Source organism: Equus przewalskii, chromosome 21 (genome assembly GCF_037783145.1).
Source record: "Equus przewalskii isolate Varuska chromosome 21, EquPr2, whole genome shotgun sequence".
NCBI lineage: Eukaryota > Metazoa > Chordata > Mammalia > Perissodactyla > Equidae > Equus > Equus przewalskii.
This window is the reverse complement of record NC_091851.1, coordinates 23348690-23374658: the sequence shown is the minus strand read 5'-3', so window position 1 is coordinate 23374658 and position 25969 is coordinate 23348690. Positions and strand designations below refer to the sequence as shown.

At 52.8% G+C, this 25969-nt stretch overlaps 1 protein-coding gene across 4 annotated transcripts in view; it reads left to right on the top strand.

The window, feature by feature from the left end:
- Positions 1-25969, top strand: part of NOL4L (nucleolar protein 4 like) — a 124762-nt gene that overhangs the window by 53874 nt on the left and 44919 nt on the right. For all 4 annotated transcript variants that reach the window (XM_070589114.1, XM_070589118.1, XM_070589115.1 and 1 more), the window contains exons 3-4: positions 1012-1123; positions 9274-9383. In XM_070589114.1, coding sequence (XP_070445215.1) covers positions 1012-1123; positions 9274-9383 — 222 coding nt within the window. The remainder of the gene's footprint in view (positions 1-1011; positions 1124-9273; positions 9384-25969) is intronic.

The window sequence follows — 25969 nt, the reverse complement described above, 5'->3', positions numbered from 1 at the left end:
GATCAGCCCCCTTCCCCTGCGGGCTGACCAGCGCCCTCGGCCAACTTTGCTGGCGGGGCTGCGGAGAGGATGGTGGAAGACTGGGGTGATGCTGCCCCTTAGTGGAAAGGAGCGGGAGGGCCTGGGCTCCTGGAAAAGTGTGAAAACCAGCAACTGGGTGGCTACTGGCCTCAGCCAGGGAACCTAGGCTTACAAGGTCCCTCAGCCTGTGGGTTTCCCAAACCCCAGGGCAAGAGGACCGGGCTGGGCTTCTGGGCCCACATCCTCGTCTTCCCCACTCCCCCACCCCTAGCCTCTTTCTTGTGTTCCCTCTCATACCCCCTTTCTCCTCCCTAGCTAGGGGAGGCCCTCTGGAGGCAGCTGTGAGGTGGTGTGACCTGGAGCACGGGCTTTAGTATGGCACTGCCTCTAAAGAGCTGTGTGACCTTTGGTCAGTGGGTTCACCTCTCTTGGCCCCGTGACCATGACCTCACCTGGAATGTGGGGGTCCCTAAGAGCCCGTCCAGTTTGAAAAATCTGATCCCTTGGCATCAGCCTTTCACAGCTCTCCCTAAAACGGTTCTTGATCTGTGAGTTATGAAAAGATACAGCTTGTAGAACCGTGGGTTCTGTTTCCAGGCCCTGAGCCAGTTGAATTCTAAGTGGGTCTCAGTTTATCCATCTCTAAGGGGGGAAATTGTTTCATCCTACCCTGGAATGAGCAGCAGTAAAATGTTCTGAGAGGAATATTACTTATTAGAACAGGGGTTAAAGACTAGATAATGTTTAAATATTGTGCTTTTTCAATTTCTAAGCTCCTTTATTCAAAAATTTAAGACAAATGGGTTTCTGCAAACGTACTGACTCATTTCCATGGCTGAGAATCAAGGCCACCTGCCCCTTGCTCCTTGAATCCTTGCCCTTCCTGGCAAAGGGCAAATGCCTGCCACCAAAGCACAGCCCTCGGTGACCCAGTGACCACGCGGCCTCCCCACAGATCCGTATGACGAGCACACCTCCTCTCTCCCCCAGATCGCGGAGACCTATGCCTTCCTTCCGAGAGAGGCCGTGACCCGCTTCCTCATGAGCTGCACGGAGTGTCAGAAGAGGATGCACTTCAATTCCAACGGCCTGGAGCCCAAAGGTAGGGGAGGAGGCAGGCGAGCTGGAGGCTCGGGGAGGCCGTGCAGGGAGAGGCTCTCCCACCGCACGGGTCTCCCTTTGCTGGCACAGACAGAAAAGTCCCATCCAGCAATTGTCACAACTCCCAGAGGCCACTGTGGGTCCATGGGGCTGCCCACGGAGCCTCATTTGGGTTTGTTTTTTTTTTAAATGTCAAGTTTCCCTTAAAAATCAACAGTATATTCCTATTGCCTTCAAGACTGTCTTCTCCCACCGAAGTTCTGGATGGAAGTGTCACCTCGCCTCATTCCCTAGGCTCTGGAATTTGTGCCACCCAGGTCTCACCCTGGGCAGTGTCTGCATGGGTCTGGTCTCGCTGACCTGACTGTAGGCTCTCTGAGGACAGGGCACACCCCTCGCCTTGTGCGCCCTCCTACCCTACAGCCACACACCTGTCAGCAGGAGGTCCTCCCTGAGTGCTTGTTTCCTCCTGGGGCACACCCAGGAAATCTGTGGGGAGTGGGTAGAATTGAAAATGCCCAGAGCACTTGTGACCGACCAAGTTGGTGCCTTGGACTGACGTCCATACTGTCCAGCTCTGCCCTTCCCAGTGAGACATAGCAAGGCCCCCCACTCCAGGCGCCCCCCCCCCCATCCCCCACCTCAACCTGAATGTCCCCAGAGGCCTCCAGTAAATCCGGGGCCCCTCGGTTGACAGGTGGCTTTGCCTCAGCGGGACGGGCCGATACACTTGGCTGGTATGATCAGAACTCTGCCCTGAGAATTGGTGCCCAGGTGGGCGGTTTATCAGGGCGTCTAGGCTGCGCCTGGGCATCAGGCCTGCAGAGGTCCTGACGTCAGTGGGTGTTTTGCCTGAGGATGGGAACAGACAGGGCATGAAGGGTGAGCTGTTTACACGGGTGCTCAAGTGGCGTCCACTGAATCTGGGGAAGGAAAAGTCAACAACGATGGCTGAGTTGATGACAAAGGAATTGGAGCATAGGCGTCAAGTGAGGTTTTCCTCTCATTCTTTTGTCCCCTGATGCATGTGAGCGACTTCCGACACCAACCACCTCACCAAATCCAGAGGCTTTCCTGTCCACGGGGGCCCTTGGGCTGCTTCACTGGGGACATTGGGTAGCTTCTAAAGCATGAGGGATGGAATGAGTCTAGTTAATCCCTCGTAAGTGCTGGTTCAAGAGCAGGGGCTCCAGGGCTGTGCTGGGTGGGTTCAAATCCTGGCTCTGCCGCTCAACAGCTGTGTGTCCTGAACAAGTGACTGCATCTCTCTGAGCCCCAGTTTCCTCATCTGTGAAATGGAGTCAATGATGGTACCCACCTCAGGGGGCTGATGAGATTTGAGAGTTAATCCCTGTGCCTGACACAGGGCTACTGTGCAGGAGGAGGGAGCTGTGGCTGTGGCGGGTAGTGTGTTAATGCTGCACGCCTGAGTGAGGCTCCTGCCCCATGTGGCCTGGCTCCAGCTGAGGGGCTACAACTCTTGGGCCAAGACAGCACGTGGTACCTGCAGAAGGGCCCAGAAGGCCTTCCCTGCTGCACTCCCCATCCTGCTGGGGTCTGGGTCCCAGGGGCGCACGTGCCCTGGTGGTGGCTGCCTGTCCCCTCCTGTTCTGTCCTAATCATTTCCATAGCAACTGGCGGAGTCAGATACAGAACTGCTTGCCTCGGGGGACAGAGGCGAAGCCAGTCGGGGCTGCGTTTGTGGGCTGCTCCGAGGTGTCTGCAGGCTCCATCTATTCTGCTCCCATGCTCCCTGCTGGTGTGGAGGACATTCCTCACCTCCCCCACTCCTCAGTGAAGGCTACGAGGTCTCCGGGGCGGCAGCTCCACTCCTCCTCATCTGTGGGCTTCCGCGTGGCGGGGAGGGTGATGCCAAGCACAGCAGCAGCCTGTCTCTTGTCTGTGCTGCCACCACCGTGCCCCCACACCCAGGGAGGAGGAAGGAGGGGGAGGAAGGGAGGGAGGTGGAGAGGGAGAGAGAGCACATGCTGGGAGGGAGCCGCCTAGAATATAAACCAGCTCGCAGGCTCTGTGCAGCTCGCGCGTCTCTTTCCAGGGGCTTGCTCCGGGCTGGACAGAGGGCGGAGTAAGGCTGCACTGTGCCCATCTTTGCCCGTCCTTGGGCAGAAAGCCACTTCCCTGTCCCCAGGAGGGGAGCGTCACACACAGGGAGAGGAGGAGACACCGGGGGGGTGGCGGGGAGGGGAGCAGGAGACAACATGGCCCTTGGAAGAGCATGGGTTTGGGATTGGGCAGGCCAGGGTGTGCCATCCTGTGTGTCCCTAGGCAGGTTAGGGGACCTCTCTGAACATCAGCTGCTCATAACAGCTCCTGCGATTCTATGAAGTATCTGTCCCAGCTTACAGGTGAGGAACTGAGGCACAGAGAGGTGTGATGGAGAAATCGCTTGTCCAAGTTCCCCCAGAAAGCAGGAGAACTTACTTTCTCATCAGCAAAATGGGAGTAACAGCTCCCTCCCAGGGCTGTCATGAGGTTGCAGTTGAATTAAATGAACCCATTCTATGGGGGGCCTGGTGCAGTGGGTGCCTAGGGGACATCAACCTGTCCCCCCACCATGGTCTTGCATCATAGTGCCCAGACACAGGGCTGCTAATGTCCAGGTGGCCCCACGGGGAGACACACAGCCAGTCACCCCACCCAGGCAAGCACCCTGGGTCCACAACCTGGGCAAAAGGAAAGGGTTTGGTTTCTGGAATCTGCCAGTGGAGAGCCTTAGAGTCTGAAAGGCTCTCCTGTCTTCTTGATGGCCAGGGGCACTAGGCGCCTGGACCACCTCTCCAGCCAGCAGGTTCTCCTTCCCCAGCAGAGCCTGGAGATCCTATCTCCACCTGCCATGCTGGCCTCTCTGGATGTGGGCAGCTGCCCCGCTTGCTCTTTCACAGGCACCCCTCCCATGCCAGCCCTCCGCCTCCCTCTCCCGCAGCTAGCCCTCCGGGGGAAATTGGAGCCTGCCCCAGGCCCCAGAGGCAGGCCCGAGTTCCTGTCCCAGGAGGGTGGGGCCTGGAGGGGGACAGGGAACAGGATGGAAACTTCTCGAGGGGCTGCTGGGAGAACGCCTGGCTTCCTGGCCTCATGTTATAAAGAAAGAAAGGAAGCAGAGTAGCCTCCCCTGCTCAATGGCTTGTCCCCAGGCCGAACGTGAGGCCTGGACAGTCCCAGGCCCTGCCCCCACGCCAGGAGCACAAACAAAGGAGGCTGCGGAGGATCAGGAAGTTTGAGGATGGGAAATTCCAGGGCCTCCCGGCTCCACGCTCCTCTTCCACCAGCCCCTGAGCGAGTCCAGGCAGAGTGGGGACAGAGTGAGAAGTGGCTGTGCCCTTGGACCAGCCCCAGCTCCTGGGGAGAGGGGCCTCTGGGGGCACCTTTCTGTCTTCTTTGATGTGACAAAATACTGTTTGCATGGCTGCAAACTAGGAGTTAGCAGTGGGCAATGCCACTCCCCTGCCAGAGGGTCCCTTCCTCAGGGACAGAGTCGTCCACTCAGTAGTGGCTCCTTTGCAAGCAGGCCCAGACTCCTCTGTGTGGTTTCCAACCCCTCCATGCCTCGCCCCTCCAGACCCCCCTTTCCTGTCCTACCCCCACATGACCCCTTCCAGCCCCCCATTCCAGCCCGTTCCTGTGCCCCAGGAGAGTCCTTCCTGGGCGGCCTGCTTGCTGGCCTGTCCTCTTTCCGCCCTCATACTCACTTGCTGTGTGACGTGGGAGGTGGCATAGCCTCGTCCCGGGCTGTTGCCTCATCTTTAAGATGGGGGTGTTGATATTAACGCCGCCTCATGGAGTCCCGGGGAGCATCAAGCTGGAGGGTCTGCTGCATGGAGCTCCTGGCAGGTGCTCAGGAGCTGTCAGTGGAGTGATTGAACATAAGTCCCAGCCAGGTCCTCTCTCCGTGAAGCTGTCCTGAGCTGCCAGAGCCCTCTGAGCTCTAACAGACTCGCCGTCAGTCCCACCTGCTGAGCGCAGGGACCGTACCTGCAGGTGCCCCACCTTCCCCGCCCTGAGTGCACGCACATCGGTGCCCCTTGAAGGCTGGCTGATCTGTTGATTCACTTCCCCGGCAAAGAGGCTTTCTCATCCCCTTTTGAGCTGGCCCCAGGCCTGGGATCTCTATTTCCAAATCCGAACCCCACGACAGGCTGGCTGGCCTCGTGGCTCCTCTGTGCCAGGGCTTCTGTGTGCACACATCCTGCAACACCCATCCCTGCCTGGGAGAGCTCTTGCCACCGGCACCCAGAAGCCACGGGTGTCTCTGGACCGAGAGCTTCTTCCATTCTGCAGGTGGAAGCTCGGGAGAATTGCCCCCTGTGTTCCACCTGGAGGAACGAGGCCGCCACCTCAGCTGAAATCTGTGGACTGATGAATGCTGCTGGAGCCCGGCTGTGGGGTCGGTGCTCGCCGAGGCCTGGGTGAAGCCTCTCCACCCAGTATTTTCAAGGCCTGTAAAACTAGGTCCAGCACTCAGGCTGGCTTCACTTCTCCTTGGCAAAGGCATGTCTGAAACATGTCTTTGGGTGGTTCCTCTGCCTCGCTCACCAGCAACCTGCTGGGTTGTCTTGGCTCTGTGCCCCTTGCTAGCCCCTAACTCACCAGAGGCATCAGGTTATTTGTTGTGGCTCGAGCATGGCTACTGCATGTGTTGACCGCAGCAGGGGCCTGGCCTGTCTCAGCCGAGCATGAGGAAGCCACTTCTGCCCCGGTCACGGGTCCACCTTAGTTCATCCGCCATCCTGGCATTTGTCACCTGTGAGCGCCTGCCTCCACAGAGCTCCCCTGGCCCCTGCTCCTCATCTCTGCCCTGCTAAGCTGAGCCTCTCCGTGGCAGCACTTATCACCTTCAGAGCCTTGGGGCTCCCCACTGCCGAAAACCCTGCCTGCCTTTCTCCTGGCATGGTGTGGCCAAGCTCTGACCTCCCACAGCCAGCTCCCCCGCCCACTCCCTCACCTGGAATGTCTCCCACCCACCCAGGTCCTGCCTCCCCAACAGAACTCTCCCTTCTGGAACCACAGACTCGAGCATCGCTGCACACCCATCTCTGGTGGGTCTGTGTGCGTGCTCAGGCTGTCCCCGACCAGGGCATCCTGCCTGCTCTTGCACCCTCCTAGCTCACCTCTGGGCTCCGGTAGTGGTTTCTGATCCATGAACATGCTGAGGAGGCAAAAGGCCACTGAAGACCCTTTCTCTCACCTCCTAAGAGCACCGTCCCAGCCGTTTGTTTTTTTCCTAAACCAAGCCGTACCTGGCTTTATTAAAGATGCCTTTTCATGAGCAGCCGTGGCATTTCAGGCAGGACACGGGTGACCATGGGTAAAAGAACACAGCATCCAGCCTCTGTGGATGACCAGACACCAGGAGTCACCATGGCACCCAGCGAGGTCTTCCTCTATGGCTCTGACCTGAGACCCTGAGCGTGAGGGGGCCACACTCACATACCATGTTGTTTAGCAAGTTCTCACCAGACACCCCGTCTTTGAGGAAATGAAACGGAAATGGCAGAATTTTCCCTCTGAAGACCCACGGTCTGAAAACAGGAACCATGGCTCTTTTGAGTGACACCATCTCGATGTCATCACTGGAATTTCTGCCTCACATGTCTGCATCAAACCCCACCAATTTTGGGGGGGCCAGGTCCCCACATGCCCCTGGGCTTAAGGAGGTCAAGTCTGGGTTGATGGTGGGGCAGCAAGGAGAAGAGGACACGAGGACACAAGAACACATTTTCGTTTCCCCACAGTACTGGGCGTCTGTGCCTAAGGGGCCAATGTGCATTGGCGTCACTGAAACAAGAGGAATGCTCTCAAAAAAAAAAAAGTTTGGTCCATTTCAAGCCAGTTTCTGAAACATTCTATTAGTGACATTTACTTCTTCCTTGAAAAACAAAAATCTTCCTCAAAGAACACAAAAATTCTGCGTTGACTACATAGCTTTAAAAAGCAAAACAAAGTCTGCATTTTTATAAAATGTGAAAAAAAAATGTTATTCAAGCTGTGCGGTCACCCAGGCACACGGCCTCAAGGCGGCTCCCTGGTCCCCGGGCCGGCTCTGCTTGGGCCTGTTCTCCGCAGGGCTGGCCCTGTCTTTGCCAACCAGGTTCTCCCTTGTCCCTTTGGGTAGTTTTGGCCCCTTGTTGTCAGGGACCTTTTATTTATTGTGGTAAAATATTTATAACATAAAACTGGCCATTTAAATAATTTTTAAGTGCCCGACTCAGTGGCATTGGTTATATTGACACTATTGAGCAACCATCACCACTATGTATTTCTAAAACTTTTTCATCACCCCAAACAGAAACTGCAGCCATGAAGCAGTAACTTCCTGTTCCCTCCAGCCTACAGTCCCTCACAACCCCTCTTCTACTTTCTGTCTCTGCGAATGTGCTCCATTGAAGTGGAATCACGTGGTGTTTGTCCTCTGGGGTCTGGCTTCTTTCACTCAGCGTAGCGTTTTCAAAGTTGCAGGGGCCTTTCTGGCCTGGGCTCCGCTCTGGGGCGGCAGGTCTGCCTTCCTCCACCTTGGCCCTGTCACCACCTCCCCTTCAGCCTGTGTCTTGGGCGCGGTGGTGATGGTAGCGGGCAGGTTTCGGCTAGTCCAGGAGTCACTCCCCTTTCTCCTCGCGCCCCTCACATCCCAGCCCAGGAAGAGAACTAGGCACCATGGGGAACTCTGGGTCAAAGGCCTGGAGCCCTTGGAGGCAGGAGGAAGAGGAGGCCAGAGACTTTTTCCGGGGCAGAGGGTGAAGCAGGGTCAAGTGACTAAATGACTAAATGAGGCCTAGCAGGTGGCTCCAGGGTTTCGAGCTTGGTCATAGTGGGACACATCTGAAGGGGAAGCTGGGCCGGGGAGAGGGGTGATGGGCTCCCTTTTAATCATGCTCCCTGTCTTCCTTGACTTACTCCTGTGCCGCTTCTGTCTCTCCTACATGGCACCCACAGTGGCACCTTAGTTGCAGAACAGAATAGCTGAGCAGTGTCCACTGCCGCAGTCTTTGCAGAAGATAGCTTGGCCAGAGATTTCGAGAGTTATCCGCTGTTTCTACTCTTCGATCCACAAATGATCAGAAATACGGACCAATATTCATCCACAAAGATGTCCCCTGCAGTGTTGTTTAGAATAGCCCCCAATAAGAAACAAGTTAAGTAGCCGATCCTAAGGGAATGACTCAAGTAAAATATGGTAAAATAGAACACGGCTATAAAAATTATATTTGCAAAGCAAAACAAGATTTTTGATGGTGGGGGAAATGCCTATGACAAACTGTTAAGCCAAAAAAAATATTTTTGAAGCAGACTATCATTCTCTGTGTGCGTTATGATATCAAGTGTGTAAAGAAGAGAAATCACAGGGAAAAAAATAAACAGAAGCATATGCCAAGCTGCTTGGTGCAATTATGAGCTTTTTTATTTTTCTTTGCATCTTTCCACACTTTGCAAATGCTCTACAAAAAGAACATGCGTTACTTTGATCTTCAGGATAACAAAGCAATAAACGGGAGGAACAATGCTCCTCTCCATGTGATTAAGGAGGAACCAGAATGTGTGTGTTTGTGGGGGGGTGTCCTGGAAGCCTGGCCCAGACCTGTGAGCCAGATGGCACCTGACGGTGTTTTGGGGGGATGCTGTGGGGGTGGGAGACGGGGTGGGGTGCTGGTGGCACGTGTGCACCAGGAAGAGAGCTGGCTTAGAAGGGGGTTGCAAACGTCGATGACTTCAAGGGCCTGGCACCGATCGTAATGGAGTGAAAGTGTGCGGCACAATAGGGAGTGTGGGGACTAAGGCAAAACGGAGAGCTTGCGCCCTGTCTAGACGGAGTGGCTGCGCTCCGCTGCAGTGGTGGCTAGCCATGTGGAAATGTGGGCCCTGTGTGGCCAGACCTCCCATTTCTCAAAGAAGCCAAATATCCCTGATTTTTAAAATGTGAGCTCTCTTCTGAAACAGCGGCACCTAATTGAAAAATATTTTCAGCTCGACGCAGTCCACATCCCACGGGCCAGATGTGGGGGGCGAGCCTCCAGTTCGTGGCTTCTGGCCGGTTCCTTCCATCTCCTTGGGCTCTGTGCTGAGTTTTCCGTGCAGGTGACGGGCTGTGGTGGCCCGCCGCACAGGCTGAGGGGGGCTTCCTTTTTTTCTTTCTGCCAGAAAACGAGCCTGCCTCCCCTCTGGTCTCCGGGATCATCGACTACAACATGCCCCTCACCTCCACGTACCTGAAGCAGATGAAGCTGCGGGTGATGAACTCCCAGGAGCAGGTAAGGCGTCAGTCTCCCCTCACCCCACCCGGCGACGCCCCGACTTGCCTGGATGTAGCCGATGCTTTCCAAGACGTGGGCACCGCCTGTGTAAACACACAGGGAATCAAAGAGGCCCTTATCTGGTTATCTGGGCGGCGCGGTCCAGGCTGAGAGAGGAGGGAAGGAATGTGTTCCTAGGTAGAGGGTCTGAGCAGACAGCCCCGTCGGGTCTTCCCTGAAACCTAGGAAGCTCGTGCTTCGCACAGCGGTCCCCAGGGACAGGGGCACGGGAGGGGGTGGGTGGGAGCTGCAGACCTTGGCTCTTGGTTGTTCTCTCTCTGCTCTGCCCTTTGTCTGCTATGTCACTCGCCTCCTTTCCCCAGAGATGTCGGGGGCTGGCCTGTGGCGTATGGTCTCTGTCACTCTTGGGGCCCAGATGGGCCAGGAGGATGGGGCTTGGAGGGTGGCCCAGGTAAGATGAGGCTCTGGGGCCCCCTCGCTGTACAAGACCCCCCAGCTATGGGTTGCCAAGGGCTGTCAGGCGCCGTGGAAACATGCTATGAAAAGAAACAGCTCTCGCCTGCCTCCCCACACAGCCCACCTTCTAGCCCTTTGCAGAGCAGGTAGCCTGACTGTCTCTCAGAGGAGGACAGGGTGAGTGCCACGCGTCCCTCCGCCACTGCCTGAAACCAGGGTGATAATTTCTTCTTCCGCCTTCATGTTTCCTCACCTGCTGTGACATATGACCCTGCCGTATCTTTGAGGCCTGACTAGGGGAGCGGGTTCTTTCTCCCCACTTTGAAAGTCTGACTTTCAGGCTGTCCCGTGTACGGCTGCTCTCCTTCCAACCTGAGCACGGGTACACGATGGGGGCGATGGCCCCGCAGCCAGCTCTGCAGTGGGGCAGCAGGACGTGTTCACATGGCATCTGGGGCTCTGGTACCCAGTGTGAGCACTTGAGCTGTTGACTTGAACATACTGAGTCCTGCTCCTCTGATGCCCTCCCATCCCCCACACCACACCCAGCCCTACCGGTGGAATGGAGTAAGCTTTGCTCCGGGTGGCAGAGCTGTTTACGTCTCCGTGTCTCCCGCATCTTCTAACCTGAGACTGTCTATTCTGTGATGGTCGCATCCCTGAGAAACCTCACGTAATCAGGAATAATGTCAGCGGGGAAAATGGTGTTGGGGTTTCCGACTCGCGGTGGCACACCTGTTTTTGTGCAGGAATGTCAGCGATCTCCTCTGACTGCCTCTGGAGAGGAACTGGTGTCCTTTCTTTTCCAGTAAGCACCCACACTGTCACGGGCACCTGGCTTCTCACACATTCTTATCACCGTTCTCATCCATTGCTCTGAAGAGCAAAACACAGAGCCTTCCCAATAGCCTGAGAACAGCCCCGCTGTTCTTTCTTTCCTGCAAAATGGCACCAGCTCCAGATTATCGCCAGAACCAGCAGTGAACAGTGTAGCCCACGTTGTGTCTCTCAGTAACGGATCCTGTTACCGTTTGTTTGGTTAAACAAATTCTTACTGTCTGTGGGGGTTAAGACCAGTGGTTAGGGGCACTGGCAGGAATTCAGTCACTCAACACGTCTTTGTGAGGCCCAACTCCCTGAGCCAGGCTCCGGGGATGAGCAAAGGTGGCACCAGTCCTAGTTCTTCTCATGGTCTAGGAGGAGACAGACACTGAGAAAAGAATCACACACAAATGTCCAGCCCATAGCACGTAGTGATAAACAGCTGAGGGAAAGATTGATCAGCCATCATGGTGCAGCAGTTCCAGGTGCCACGCAGTTGGGGACACGGTGCTGTGAGGACTTAGGCATCACGGGTGAACCATAGCGGGGGTCAGGGGAGGTTTGCCTCAGAAAAGGATGCTTCAGCTGAGATCCAGTTCTCAAGGGAAGAGAGCTCCAGGCTGCTGGAACAGCTCGTGCAAAGGCCCTGTGGCTCAAGGGAGGATAAAGCCTGCAGGAATTTGAGAGGCTGGTGTGACTCACATAGAGGGTGTGAGGAGTTGTATTGCTGAAGACAAAGGGGAAAAGCACAGCGTTCGGCACAGAAACGCTTGATTTGTGTCTGTGAATGAACCAAAGTTCATGAAATGAGATAGATAAATTGCCCTGGTGGGGTTTGGGCTACTCCCGAAGAAAGGGAGGGCTGTGGGAAAGCATTTGTCCCCAGGGTGCTCAGAGAGTCCAGCTGGGGCCCAGGCCGAGGCTGAGATTGGGGTGGCCTCTGCTTGCAGTAGAGCTGACTGTGTCTTCCTCGCCTTCATTCATGGTTTCCCAGGTGGGCCTCTGAAGGCAGCCGACTTTCTCCCGTGCGCTGCAGGGGATCAGAGGTGCCCACCCTCCTTGCACACACCTGGCAGGAGGAGCTGCACCCGCCTCATGCCCAGGGCCTTCCTTCTGTTGGTCTCCAGCACCCTTCGCCCAGCGAGGTGCTCTCAAGGCCCCAGCCTCTCAGGCAGCACTGTTGTCCCTGTGCTGTAGCCAGGCACACGGCGGAATGAGAAAGGCCCTTGCTCACCAGAGTATTTATCTGCAGCAGCAAGGAAGGGCCAAGGACTCAGAAGTCTTTGATTCTTCAGCTCGAGCTGGAACTAAAAATACATAGACTTGAAGTAGTGGCTTCTTTCCTGTGCAGCAATGTCGGAGCAGGGCTCCCCTCAGAGTGGGCAAACAGCCCCTCATCCAAACGCGGCCATGGGCCTGGCTCCACTGCTGTCAAATCCCACATCCCAAGTCAGGGCTCGGAACATGGTCCCATTCCTTGCAGCATCGCCCTGACCCCAAAATGCTGACAGAGGACACCTGTAGTGTTTGCAAATCACTCATGCAGACTACCTGGAAAATAACCCAATTCTAAGGTAATGAGAGCTGGGGGCCGGCCCCAGTGGCTTAGTGGTTAAGTTCGGCGCACTCCACTTCGACGACCCAGGTTCGGTTCCTGAGCATGGACCCACGCCACTCATCTATCAGTGGCCATGCTGTAATGGCAGCTCACATACAAAACAGAGGAAGATGGCATAGATGTTAGCTCAGGGCCAGTCTTCCTCAGCAAAAAATAAAAATAAAAATAAATTTAAAAAATAAAGTAATGAGGGGCTGGCCCCGTGGCCGAGTGGTTAAGTTCGCGCGCTCCGCTGCAGGCGGCCCAGTGTTTCGTTGGTTCGAATCCTGGGCGCGGACATGGCACTGCTCATCAAACCACGCTGAGGCAGCGTCCCACATACCACAACTAGAAGGACCCACAACGAAGAATATACAACTATGTACCAGGGGGCTTTGGGGAGAAAAAGGAAAAAATAAAATCTTTAAAAAAAATAAAAAATAAATAAATAAAGTAATGAGAGCTGGGATAAATGATATTTTATTAATGCTGAACATAGCTCTACGTCTGAAAACTCTGGGTAAGAAAAATCCCAATCATTCATCTTTTTCCAGCATCAGGGATCCAGGAGACAGAGTAAGGCAAGTAGAACACTCGCCTTCACTTTGCTCTGAGCAGACAATAAACAGGTGGTGGAGTTTACCGTGAACTGGACAGAATCGCATTACTTGTTGTCCAGTTGTGCCAGGTTAATATGCCGGGAAATGGGTCCTCCTCTGTGGAGGGTATTAGGCAATGTGAAAATCCAGTAACAATATTCACACAAAGAAAAAAGATCCTTTTTGAGGTCTGATTCAATGCAGCAAATATTTATGGCGTCCTCAACATGCAAGACATTTGGGGGTCAGACTCCACTCTCCCAGGACCTCCGTCCTAAGGCACTAACCCCAGGAGCTGTCATCACGGCAGCCACAATAAACTGAAAATAGGAGAGTGTAGCCTGATAAAATCTTTTTTTCCCCCTTACTCAGGAAAACTCTCATAAAGATGTAAAACTGAAATCACATTTAGTTGTACTGCTGATGAATACATTTCCTTGTAGGGGGCAGGGTAGGAAGATCTCACGAGATGTGGCCTGTCTCGGAGAATGGCCTGTGGCATTCTCTGGTAAGATGAGTTCCCAGGAAAGGGCACAGGCTGCGCTCATGGGGCCCGAGGCGGCGAGCTAGCGCCATCCCCAGCTGCTGATCTTTCAAATCCCCTTTCAGGGCTGTGAGCAAGAAGCACCGGAGGAGAGCTGGGGTCTCTTCACACGGCCACACGTTTTGTTATCTGTCTCACTCAGATTTCTTTCATACTTTTTTTTGGTGAGGAAGATTGTCCCTGAGCTAACATCTCTGCCAATCTTCCTCTATTTTGTATGTGGGACACTGCCACAGCACAGCTTGATGAGCGGTGTGTAGGTCTGTGCCCGAGATCTGAACTGGTGAACCCTGGGCCAGCAAGGTGGAATGTGCGAACCTAACCACTCTGCCACCAGGCCAGCCCCTATACTTTTTTTTTTTAATTGCATGAGTAACACACAGCTTCAATAGCCAAAAAACAAAAGCATGTAGTAGAAGTCACCATCATCCCACCACTCAGATCACTGGGAATATTTTGGTGTCTATTCTTCCAGACTGTTGAATGGAAAGGGGATTATCCCGTACACACCATTTTACAACCTGCTTTGTTTTGTTTTTCTGATGCTGGTTTTCCATATGATTCGGAGTCTCTTTGCCCTCTGGGCCATGATGTTTCCAACTACCAATGAGCTGGTTATATAATTTTCCTGTCCTTCACTCCCGCCTTCACCCACATCCATCCATCCAGCCAGCCAGCACCTGAGCCAGGTGCCAAGGAGACAGTGGTGAACAGGGCAAGCCTCTGCCCTGCCGGCTGTCACAGTTCGGTGAGAGACACCAAGAAAACCGAAGTCAGCCCTCTGGAGTGTGCAGGAAGAGCTCAGAGGAGGGGCAGAGGAGGGAAAAGAGAGCGAGCAGGGAGGGCGCTGTTTCAGGCGGGTGGGTTAGCCACTGGGCACCTGTTCTGTGTCTAGCACTTGACCCGCTCTGCCCCTCACCCCGACAAGTCTGCAGGGTCGCGTTATTATCCTCACTGTACAGATTCCATAGCTGAGGCTCCAAAAGGGTCAGCCCTTGCTCAAGGTCACACAACCACTGACGTGAATCAAAACTCACATCTCTTCCATCCCAGACCTGTGCACCTGCAGGGCCTCAAGCCCCGCTTCTCTCCACACGTAGGGATGAAGTGCGCTCAGTAGAGTCTGGAGCGGGTGTGCCGCCCACGGGGTTGGTGCAGGGAAAACGTCCTTGGCAGGGATGCTGGCCAAGCAGGCAGAGGGGCTGGGCCTGGGGGAGCTTGCCCCTGCCTTGTGAGCGCTCAGTCGTGTGCAGGGGTACATGTGTAATTTGAGATCCGCATTACAGGTGACGTTATCCCGGCCTTAGTGTTTGAACTAAGACCCCGGTTGTAGAAATGAGATCTGGGAGGAGAGACACAAATCATCCATGTTCCTTCCCCCAATGCACACTTTGATTTTATGGACGTGGAGACTGAGACCCCGGGCGGTGCGGCGACTTTCCCCAGGCAACCCCATGGCTCAGCTGTTTTGTTCCCACACCCCCACTCCGTGTTCTGTCCGGAGCGGAAGGCTGTCAGCACCTCCCTTGCCTCCCCTCTCTCCAGTTCCTGGAGCAGCGCTAATGTCCCACTAATGGTTTTAATGGTTCTTCCAGCCGCGTGTGAAGTGGTCGCTGCCCCCCTGTTTAAGGCCCAGTGATGGAGGCTCTTACTTGCCTCCATTAACCTCTGCCTCCCTCTCCTCCGCCGCCGCTCTCTCCTGGCCCAGAGTTTTCCCTGGGTCCTGGAGGGTGGGGGAGGGTGAGGCAGGACTCTCCCTCCCCCTGACACACGTGGGGCCTGCAGGGTCGGGAGCCCCTGCCCAGGGCCCCTGGGGTCTCTAGAGTATTGGCTTTCCTACTCCTTTCAGCGGGCTGGTGTGGAGCAGCACTGTTCTCAGGCGGAGTCCAGCCCACCCACCTAAGCCAAAGACCCTGGAGTCAGGTTGACAGTACCAGTTCTACCACCTACGAGCTGTGTGACTTTGGGCAAATCGCTTCACCCTTCTGTGCTTCTTTTTCCTCATTGGTTCCTTGAGAGTAATAGTAATACATGTATCTCATAGAGTTACTCCAAAAGTTAAATGACCCAAAGCCAGCTCTGTGCTAGCACAGCACTGGGCTCATTAGAAGCACGGAGGAATCTCAGTGACCGCTACTGCTATTGACAGTAATGTTATTATGCAACTTTTGTTTAATAGACACAGCGAATGACCTTGTACAAGAGACCAGGACCATAAAGATGAACAGGACAGTGCAGTCGCTCTCAGAGCTCGTCCGAGTAGAGGGGACAAGACAGCAGCCACAGGACTGTAACCCAGGACAGAAAACAGAAACAAGAAGGGCCAGGAACCTGCCAGGGGTTCAAGGGACACTCACTTATTTGAAAATGGGATCTGGGCAAGTCAAGAGGGCCTGGGTGAGGGCAACTGGGAGGTGACAGCTCAGGAGGAGGACCTGGGCCGGGGAAGGCCAGAGCCAGTTTGGGGAAGGAGGAGGAGGAGGAGGAGGAGGAGGGGGATGGTGGAGGAGGAAGGTGGAGGAGGAGGAGGATGGTGGAGAGGAGGAGGAGGAGGAGGAGGAGGAGGAGGAGGATGGTGGAGGAGGAGGTGGAGGAGGAGACTCAGACACGGCCTTTCTTGGAAGCGAGGCCACGGGAGGCCTTTCCTCGGTCAGCACTGGGAGCTGGGCAAGGATCTAGGCAGGAAATGAGTGCCATCCGAGGGGGGGCTGTCTCAAGCTCCCGTTCCCCTGAGTAGAGAAGGAAACAAGCCGACTCTGAAAAGCCCTCCGCATTTACTTTTTTTTTAGTTGTGGTGAAATATATGTAATGTAAAATTTGCCATTTTCACCATTTTTTAAGGCGCACTGGTCCCCTTGCAGTTCTTAGAACACACCAGGTGCACTCGGGCCTCACAGCCTCTGCCTTGGCAGTTCCCTCTGCCTGGAATGCTGTTCCCTGCAGGTGTCCTCAGGGCTTGCTAATTCCCTTCATTCAGGTCTCTGCTCTAACGTCACCTCCGCTGCCCTGGGTGACCCTCCTAGCTAAAACAGCACCCCTCCTCCAATCTTTTTTTTTATTGTGGTAAAATATACAGAACATATTCACTATTTTAACCATTTTTAAGTGTGCAAGTCGGTGGCATTAAGTACATTCACAATGTTATGCAGCCATCACCACTATTTCCAAAAATTTCTGTCACCCTAAACAGAAACTCTGTAACCATTAGGCAGTAAGTCCCTACCTCCTCCCTCCCCCAGCCCCTGGTAACCACTGTTTTACTTTCTTGTCTCTATGAATTTGACTGTCTAGCTGCCTCATATAAGTGAAATCACGTAGTATTTGTCCTTTTGTATCTGACTTATTTTTCTTAGCATAACGTTTCCGGGCTTCATTCACATTGTAGCCTGTGTCAGAGCTTCATCCCTTTTTATGGCTGAACAATATTCTATTGCATGGGTAGACCACGTTTTATCCATTCATCCGTTGATGGACATTTGGGTTGTTTCCACTTGTTGGCTAACCACATTCTCTTTTCTATCATTATCTCTTGGACCAGATTGTGGGACAGGGAGGGTTAAAGCAGGTTTCTGTTCTTTTTCTCCCTAAATCCTTACCCCTCCTTGTGGCTTTCTTCTCTCACAAACACTCTTGACCTCCCTCCTGCTCAGAAGGACGCCAACAAAATGGGCAGACGCAGAGAAGAAGCATAGTTAATGGGCTACGGTGAGAGACTGTCGGGGCTCTTACCTGCGGAGCACCCCTGTATGCTGACTCTGGTACCCAGGTTCCAGAGCTTGACAGCGGTGGTGACGTCCTCCTGCCCTTTCTTCAGACTCCTCTGCAGCCCAGGAGGGTGTGAGCTCGGGGGAGAAGCAGAGAATGGAAACCTTGCCGTGTCCCCCGCGGTGGCTCAGTCTGTGTAATCTTCAATGGTCTCTTAAGGAAGCAGAGGTTCTGATGCATTCCTTTAAAATTAAAGCATAATCTCCATAGAATAGAAATAGAATGCAGAACTTCTAAACCACTAGAGAATATAAAAGAAACAAAGAAAATTGATCAGTCCAGCCAGAGTAATTAAGTGAAGGAGTAAAAGAAGAAACAACCAAGAAGAGATAGAATAAATAGAAAACATAAGTCAGTTAACAAAAACAAGACAAACAGTAGTAAACCACAACAAATGTAAATGGGTTAAATTCCACTACAAAGAGTCAAAATGTTCAGATTTTTTTTTTAATGTCAAAATCCATTTGGTATTTATGAAAGACATTTTTTTTCTTAATGACACAAAAAGGAAAATGAGAACAAAAGAAAGAGGACAGTTCTATTAATGTCAAACTAGTAAATGTTCAAGGCAAAGCATTAAATAAGGCAAAGTGAGATTATTTATGTTGCTCAAAGCCACAATTTCCCAATAAGATTTCAGAGTCTCTTGACGTTGGATGTCTGCCCTTGGGGGATGTTTGAGGAGGTTGCTTGGTCCTGTTGAACATAAAGGCATCTTAGGCTTCACTGTGAGAGGCAGCATCTTTCTTTCACAGCCTTCAGCATCTTCCCCATCATCAGTCTCTTTGCCTTTTGCAATTTTTGCCAGGGTCTTGCTGTGGTCACTTCTCCAAACAGGTATCTTCAGACTTTGAGCATCTGTGTCTGCTCTCTAGAAATGTACATGGAGCAATACACAGAGTGGACCCTGTGGAATTTGTGAGAATGTGGGGCCTGCTCCCTTAGCCTCCTAGTCTCTCTTGTGCTCTCCCCACTGGGTCACCCACTGAGGTATACTGGGGCCATTTTCTCAGTCCCCAGGTAATTCTCATTACCTTCTTACCAGCTCCTGTCCTTCCTGGTCCACCGCTGGCCTCCTTCTCTTGCTCCATCTTTTGCCTCCCTCCTTTCAGACACCCTCAACAGGCGTCTGGGATGAGCCCACCTCTTACTTGTTTTGTAACTGAGCCAAGGGGGCCCAGCTTGCCTCTATGAGAGCCCAAGAAAGGCCTGAAAAGCCACTGGCCCCATTTTCATGATCTCAGAAGCTACAGCCCGATCCTTTTCCTGTCTCAGTAAATCCCTGGCACTGTGGAAGGCTTGTGCTGCGGCAAGAAAAACAAAAAGCAACTGAAATACTGACCTTGATCAAGGCTGCTGTTTGGATTTCTCCGGGCAAAGAATGATCCTTGCAGCACTTCTGCTGTGAGAAGATGTGCAAACGGGGTAGCTGCTCTCAGATTCTGCCCTGCGCCCCTCAGACCCTCCCCGTAACCCCAGGGCAGCTCACCCTCAGAAACAGCTTCCCAGGTGGCCCTTTAACTTTTTTGTTTTTTTTTTTAAATTTGTAATCATTTTTATTTTTGTCAACAGAATACATATTTTAAAAATCCTACAGAAAAACAGCAGACCCTGTCCCAGCTTCCCTACTTTCCTCTTTCTTTCTTATCTTATAGCTGTTTTTTCTAGTATTTTATCTCCTGTTCTAAACAGCATGCTCGTACTGCTAGTTCTTGATTTTTGTTTTGGTTGTTGTTTAATTTCTTGCTGTAGGAGATGAGTATTTACACTCTTACACCCTCTCATAAACTCAGGTATTATTTCTCCTTCCTGCATCCGTCAATATGTGAATACCTCTCTGTTTAGATAAATCACCATCATTATTTATATTATGACTGTGTGTATATTATTCATAGCTGAGCTAGTTACCATACTGTGATTATATTTCCTTTCTTTTGATTCCCCAGAGTTGGCCGTTGCCTCTTTTTTTCCCCAACCTTAGCCCTCTATCTTTTGATCTTGCTTATTATGTGTACATTTTGTCATTTTTATCTTTATATACTCAAATTTATCCATTGTTTTCTTTAATGGCTTATGCATATGAGTCTTAAACAGGCTAACTCCCTTCTACCTCCGTGTTTACTTTTAGTACTTTCATGTTTTCATCTTCTTAATAGACTATTTTTGGAGCCGTTTTAGATTTACAGAAAATTTGAGAAGATAGTACAGAATTTCCACATTACCCACCCACACACACACAGTTTCCCCTACTATTAACATCTTACATCAGTACAATACATTTGTTACGATTAATGAACCAATATTGATACCTGGTTGTTAACTAAAGTCCGTAGTTTATTAGAGTTCCTTTGTTTTTTACCAAATGTCCTTTTTTGGTTCCACAGACCTATCTGGGATACAACACTACATTTAGAGGTCCTGTCTCCTCACGGCTATGACAATTTCTCAGACTTCCCTTATTTTTGATAACCTTGACAGTTTTGAAGAGTACTGGTCAGGTATTAGGCAGAATTTTGGAATTTGTCTAACGTTATTCTCTGTATAAATCTAGGGTCATGGGTTATTAGGAAGACCACAGACACAGAATGCCGCCTGTGTCACATCATATCAGCAGTACATACTGCCAACATGATTCGTGCCTGATGGTGTCGGCCCTGGTCACACCTACTGAGACGATGTTTGGCAGGTTTCTCCACTGTAGAGTTCCCTTTTCCCACCTCTCCGTACTGTACACTTTGGGAGGAAGTCACCCTGTGCAGCCCACAGCTAAGCAGAGGCAGGTCATGCTTCTTTCATTGAGGGCGAAGTATCTACAGACATGACTTGGAATTCTTGTGCATAAGAGATTCATCTCTCCTTCCTCATTTATGAATTTATTCAATCATTTATCTACATGGCTATTTATTTTATGCTTTAGGTTATAACCCGATACTACTTTATTTATTTTGGTGCTCAAACCGTTCCAGCGTTGGCCGCTGGGAGCTCTTTCACTTGCCTCCTGTGCTCTTTTGACCTACCCACATCGATGTTTTTTTTGGTTTGTTTTTTGTAGGATTTTGTTTTGTTTTAGTGTTTCTTTATTTTCTGGCACTACAATGTGCTCCAGGCTCATCTTGGATATTTTCTGCCCCAATCCTAGAATCAGCCATATCTCCAAGGAGCTCTGATTCCTTTTATTGGAGAATCATATTAAAAACCAAGATCTGGGTGCTGGGTGTGCTTATTGCTGGGGTGTCTTTTCTCTTGGACCCTCTCAGCTGACAGAGCAAAAAAAATACACATTTTCATTTTCCTATTTAATCTTTGATCCACTTGGAGCTTATCCTGGTGCATTCTGAGGTACCGATCCTGCTTTGCCCTTTTGTATCAGCGTCGTTTGTTAAGGAGTCTATTTTCTCCCCACTGATTTGAGGTGCCACCTTTATAATTTACTAAATTTCCATCTGAAACAGAATCTACTTCTGGTCAGTCCATCGGGCTCTTTGTCTATTCATGTATCAACACCACACTGTTTTAAGACTAATATGTCTAATATCTAGTAGGAATGGTTTCCGCATTGTTGTCCTTTTTTAAAGTTTTCCTGGCTTGAAAAAAGGTTATTTGGAGAAAAATTGTCCAATGCCTAAAATTTTTGCGTCCCCTTCTTGGTGGGGGAGAAATACCACAGAGGCACCGTTCATCTGAGCACGTGAGCGTTAAGCTAAGATACCTTCACCGCAGGCCTTTCTGCTCACTCAACAACGGGGTGCACTGTGAGCCAGGAGGATCCGGGCCCCAGTGTTAGAATCTGGGGGCTATGAGCGTTGACAGCTCAGCATTCCCATCCGCCGAAAGACCGTGTCATGCAAAATAGGGCGTTTCTAAACTTAAGAAGGAAAGTTTTCTTGGTGACCTCTTTTTTGAGAGGACAGAGAGGGGCGTGTACAGCCTGTTGTCAGACATCTTTGTCATGGGGCATTATTTTAGTGATCAATATGTAATATTGAACATCCTCAGGTGCTTTCTAGAAACTGGCTGCAGCTTCCAAACACTCAGAGAAAATGAGCACTTCCACTGTTTTGCTGGGGTGGCCTGGGTTCACAGAGGTCTGCATCTCCTCTTTCCTCCTGCTTCCCTGAAGCTGTGTGAGAAAGCAGCCGAAAACCACCAACATCCTGTCTGGAAAGCCAGTTTCCCGGTGGAGTTAGTAGACACCCCAGACAAAAGCAGCTTCTCGTCCCCGTCAGCTCCGACGGGCTCAGTCCCCTTCCAGGCGGCCGACATCCACCCCCACACATGGAGGACGCCGACGTGGCATTTCAACTTCATTATCTGGGGGAAAATGCATGCAGTGCCCATAATTTACTGGTGCAGGCGGGAGCTGCCTGGTGCCAGGAGCAGAATCCTGTGTGTGGGGCTGCCTCGGGATGTTTTATCTGTGTCAGGGGAAAACGCAGAGCAAGGTCAGGAGCCGCTACCTGGCCCTGAGTGAGGGAGGCAGCAGCTCTGTCTTCTTGGAGCTCTGGCTCTAACCCGCCCTGCACGCCCTCTGGGTAGCTGACTCCCAGCTCTGTCTCTAAGGACAGGAGCGATCCAACAAGAGAGGAGGTGTCTGCCCGGAAGGAGCCGCTCGAAACATGCAGATGGTCACTGAACTGACAGCCGACCTTGTGACCCCCTAACCCTGGGCCTGGCCTGACAGAGACCCAGAGGGGCCTTGTTGTCTGTGGCTAAGTCCTGTTGGTTTTTGTTTTTGTCGTTTGGGTTTTTTTTTTTTTTTTTTTAACAACTGAACACCTAACTCCAGTCTTCAGAGAGTCTCTTTCTTCTAGAGCAAGTGGGATGTGTTGGGCAGGGCACTTTCTCTAGCCTGCCCTGCTTTTTGTCATGTTTTTTAGCAGGCGAGACCCCTGGCGGCTTTGTGGAGCCTTCCACCTGAGGCCCTGAAATGCAGGCAGCTCGACCCCCGGGCTGCTGAGCATTTCTCGGTCACGGCTTTCACGCAGGTTCCTGACTCAGCCCGACTTTTGCCCGCCTGATGGCTCCTTCTCATGGGGGGTCCAGAAAGGTCCCAGCGCCCCAGCCAAGTGCTGCTCCAGGCCTGACCCCACGGGGTGGGTGGGTGGGCCGGGGCTTTGTAACCAGACCTGGAGGATGCAGGAGAGCGTCAGAGGCTCCGGCAGCTGATGTCTGCAGATCAATTAGAGATAATGGCTTTGGGTGGACTCGAAGGAGCATGGCCAAGATTTTTCCTGGTTATGATTGTATTTACCTCATTAACGGGCCTTTTTTTTTTTTTTGAGGGTGGGAGGACACAGTGCTGCGCTGTGGATTTGCGCCGGCTGCTTTGTTCTGCTCAGGGTGACCAGGTGTGGACCCCCGGGGGGCTGTAGCTCCCCACCCCCACTCAGACGGAGGAGACAGGGGCCCACAGCTTCAGCTTACAGCCCACCAGACCCCCGCCCTCCTTGCGACCCTGTGTTTTTTTAAAAAAATTTCTTCCTTCATTCATTCGAAAATCATCTAAGTTCCTGCTACGTCCAGGACACTGTTCTGAGCACGGATACAGCAGCGAATGAGACGGATAAGGACCCAGTCTTGGGGAGCTCACAGACTGTAGAGATGATAAACAAGTCAGTAGGAACAAAATACACAAAAGTGACAAGTTTGGGGCAGAGAATTAATAGGGTCAGCAGACAGACTGCACCACTGGGTCAGTAGGCCTCTCTGAAGAGGTGGCATCCACGCCCAGACCTGAGTGATAAGAAGTGGCCTGCCCTGTTGCCGAGAAGGGGGAAGGGCTTTCCAGGTGGAGGAGACAGTGAGTGCAAAGGCCCTGGAGTGGGAACAGCAAGGGGCCTAGGGCAGAGGGAGCAAGGGGGAGATGTGTTTTGGGTAAGCTCCAACAGGCTGCAGAGGACGGCTCTCTCGGGGCCCGCTGGCTAGGCGTGGAGTTTGTTATGTGCCATGTGAAGCCTTGTGGCGCATCTTTCTCTGCCAGGGGAGGACAGGGGCTTACCTGGGGTGATGGCAAGTGGAAACGAGCACCCAGGAGAGGGCCCAGTGCCTCTGGCTCTAGGTATGGCCCTGCCCCTAACCAGCTGTCTGACTTTCACTTCTCTGTGCTGCAGCTTCCCTGTTCCTGGAGCAGCAGGTTTGGGCCAGACTTTGGGGCTTTTCTAAGTTTGCTTTTTGACAGAGGAACCCCTTTCTTCAAGGAAACGCTTCTAGGGAGGAAGTCTAGCGTGTCAAGGGTCAGCCATAGGCAGGAATGTCGCTGGCAAAGCTGGGAAAGGGGCCCAGGGCTCTGCCCACCTGCCCCCAGGCAGCCCCTCCACCCTTCTGCAGTACCCCAGAACAGGGCCTAGCTGGCCCGGAGCTTAGGGCTCGGTGCAGAAGACAGTGGGGGAGAGGGGCTCAGCCCAGCACAGCCACAGGCAGCCTGGCCTCAGCTGGGCTCTCCTCTTCCCCTGCAGCTTTCTCCTTGGTGGAAATGAGTAACAGAGCCCCTGCCTTGCCAGCCCCATCATTGTTTTAAGGCGTGGATGTTTGGAATGGCTTCAAGTGCCTTGAGAAAAAATAGGATAGAAACAGAAGCCACTCTTTAACTGGAACAGCATTGTGGCGCAGGAAGTGCCCGGTCTCACCTGAGCATTAGCCTTGACACCTTTCCCTCCTGGAGATTCCACAGGGAAGGGAAGTAAATGCTTGTCTTCCTCCAAGCACCACAGTGCGCACAACAGGTGCCCAGACACTGCCGCTCTCTCCGTCTCTTTGAGGAGCTGACACTCTAGAGAAAAAGACGCGTGGGAGTGGACTCCTTGCTGTCTTGTCCATGCACAGAGAGGAGCCCTGTAAATCAGCCAGGGCTGCTTTTGACTGCAAGAACCCAGCTAACTGTATAGCAGAATGTGGAGTCTTTTACTCCTGAAACAAGGAGAGTGGAGGAGCCACTGTTGGTGCCAGTGTCTGCAGTGTTGGGTTGGTGTCTCTGTGATGCTGTTGACCTTTTCCTCATGGCTGCAAGTTGGCTGCTATTGCTCCAACCACCTTGTCCACATTTCAAGGCAAGAAGAAGACAGGACAGGGTGGTATAAACTTAGTCTAGCAAAGCAAAAGCTTAATTAAAAATTTACTGAAAGACTTTTCTTGACATCTCATTGAACAGGGTCAGCTGGCCACCCCCAGCTGCAAAGGAAGCTGGGAAAGAAAGAATTTCATTTTCCCACGCTCTGTAGTTGAGAAAAGGAAGGGAGGAATGTTGAGTTTGAATATTAGGTAAGCCAGTCCACAGTATGTGCCATGGCCCTGGGCGCCATCAGCTGAGCTTGACAATGCCTTTGGGTGTTAAGATGCCAAAGGCTTGGGCAGGAGAAAAGAATAATAAGGGAAGGAAACAGAGGGGAAGGGAGGAGGAAGGAGAAGAGAGGAGGGAGAGGCATGGAGGAGAGCAGGAACAATTGTTGAGGGCCTTCTGTGTGCGGGGTCCCTTACAGACAACATGGGGAAACTGAGGCTGTTTCAGAGAACTGAAGCAACTTATCCAAAGTCATGGAGTTAGTGACAGGAAGAGCCCTGTTCCCTCCAACATTCAGGCTGTCATTCCCCAAGGGCAGGGGAGGGAGAAGGGAAAGGAAAAAGAAAGTGGTAGTGGGGGTAGGGACGGACGGGCCAAGGCCCCCAGCGGCACCCCGCCATCAGCTTCAGGGGGTCGGCCCGGGTCTGCTTATCTCATCACCACGGTCCCTGCGCCTGGCTCAGCCCCAGCACCTAGGAGGGGCTCAGTGAGTGTTGTGGACTGATGTCTGCACCGTTAACCACTGATTCTTCCCCCATCATCGTCAGGACCGTGACTGAGTTTGGGCAGGTGCACTGAGCAGGGCGCCATCCAGCCCCTGCAGGCATCGCTGCACTTAGGCCTCAGGCAGCCTGCTGATCAGAAGCATGTGTGTGTCGTTGTTCCCCGCTTTAGAGACGGAAACCAAGCTTGGAGAGCCTGAGGTCACAGCGACAGCGAGGAAGGGCCTGAATCCAGACAAAACACGTCCCAGTCCCCCGGCCGGCCAGCCCCGGGACAGGGCTCAGCAGCGGCAGTGGCTCTGGCTTCAGAACCCTTGGCTGTACTGCCACCCCAACCTGTGGGCTCTGCCATGGGGGGACTTAGGGCCAAAATGGGAAGTGCCGCGCCCATTTCCCGGGGGGCTTCCCTGGAGCAGAGCCTGAGAGGGGCCCTCACCTCTCCTCCTGTCCCTGCTGAGCAGCCAGCTAGAGTTTCTTCCCCGCGGACTTCCCAGGCCCAGACTCCCTCGGGGGCTGCGTGGAGAAGCCTTGGGGTCCCGCCAGCGGCTGAATGCCTCCGGGCAGCCCCAGTCCATGCCCAGTTCCCGGCCCCAGGGAGACCTCTGGCTGCATGGTGGGCCTGGACTCGCCCGGCCCGCCCGTTCCTCTTTCTGCTCTGCTGGAGGTTGGCGAAGCGAAGCCACACGCAGCCCTCTGGCTCAGTGGTCCTGCCTTAGCTGGACCCTGCTTCCAACCCCAGCACGGCCTCCAGCTTCCAGCTCTGTGACTGTGGGCATGTCCCCGGGTCTCCGAGCGCCAGTTTCCTCGCTGTCGGGTGACTGGATGAGTCATTTAATCTTCCTCCCAGGGCCCCTACTCTTCATGTGCAATTAGTATGAGCCTTGTTATTTGGCTGATCAAATAAGGAAACACACACTGCCTCCCGCACGGGTGCCAGAGCACGGCGCGTCGCGGTAATTGCTTACACCGAGCTCTGGGCCGCTCAGCCACAGTAACCAGCCTCGGCTTTTTTTCCTTTTCC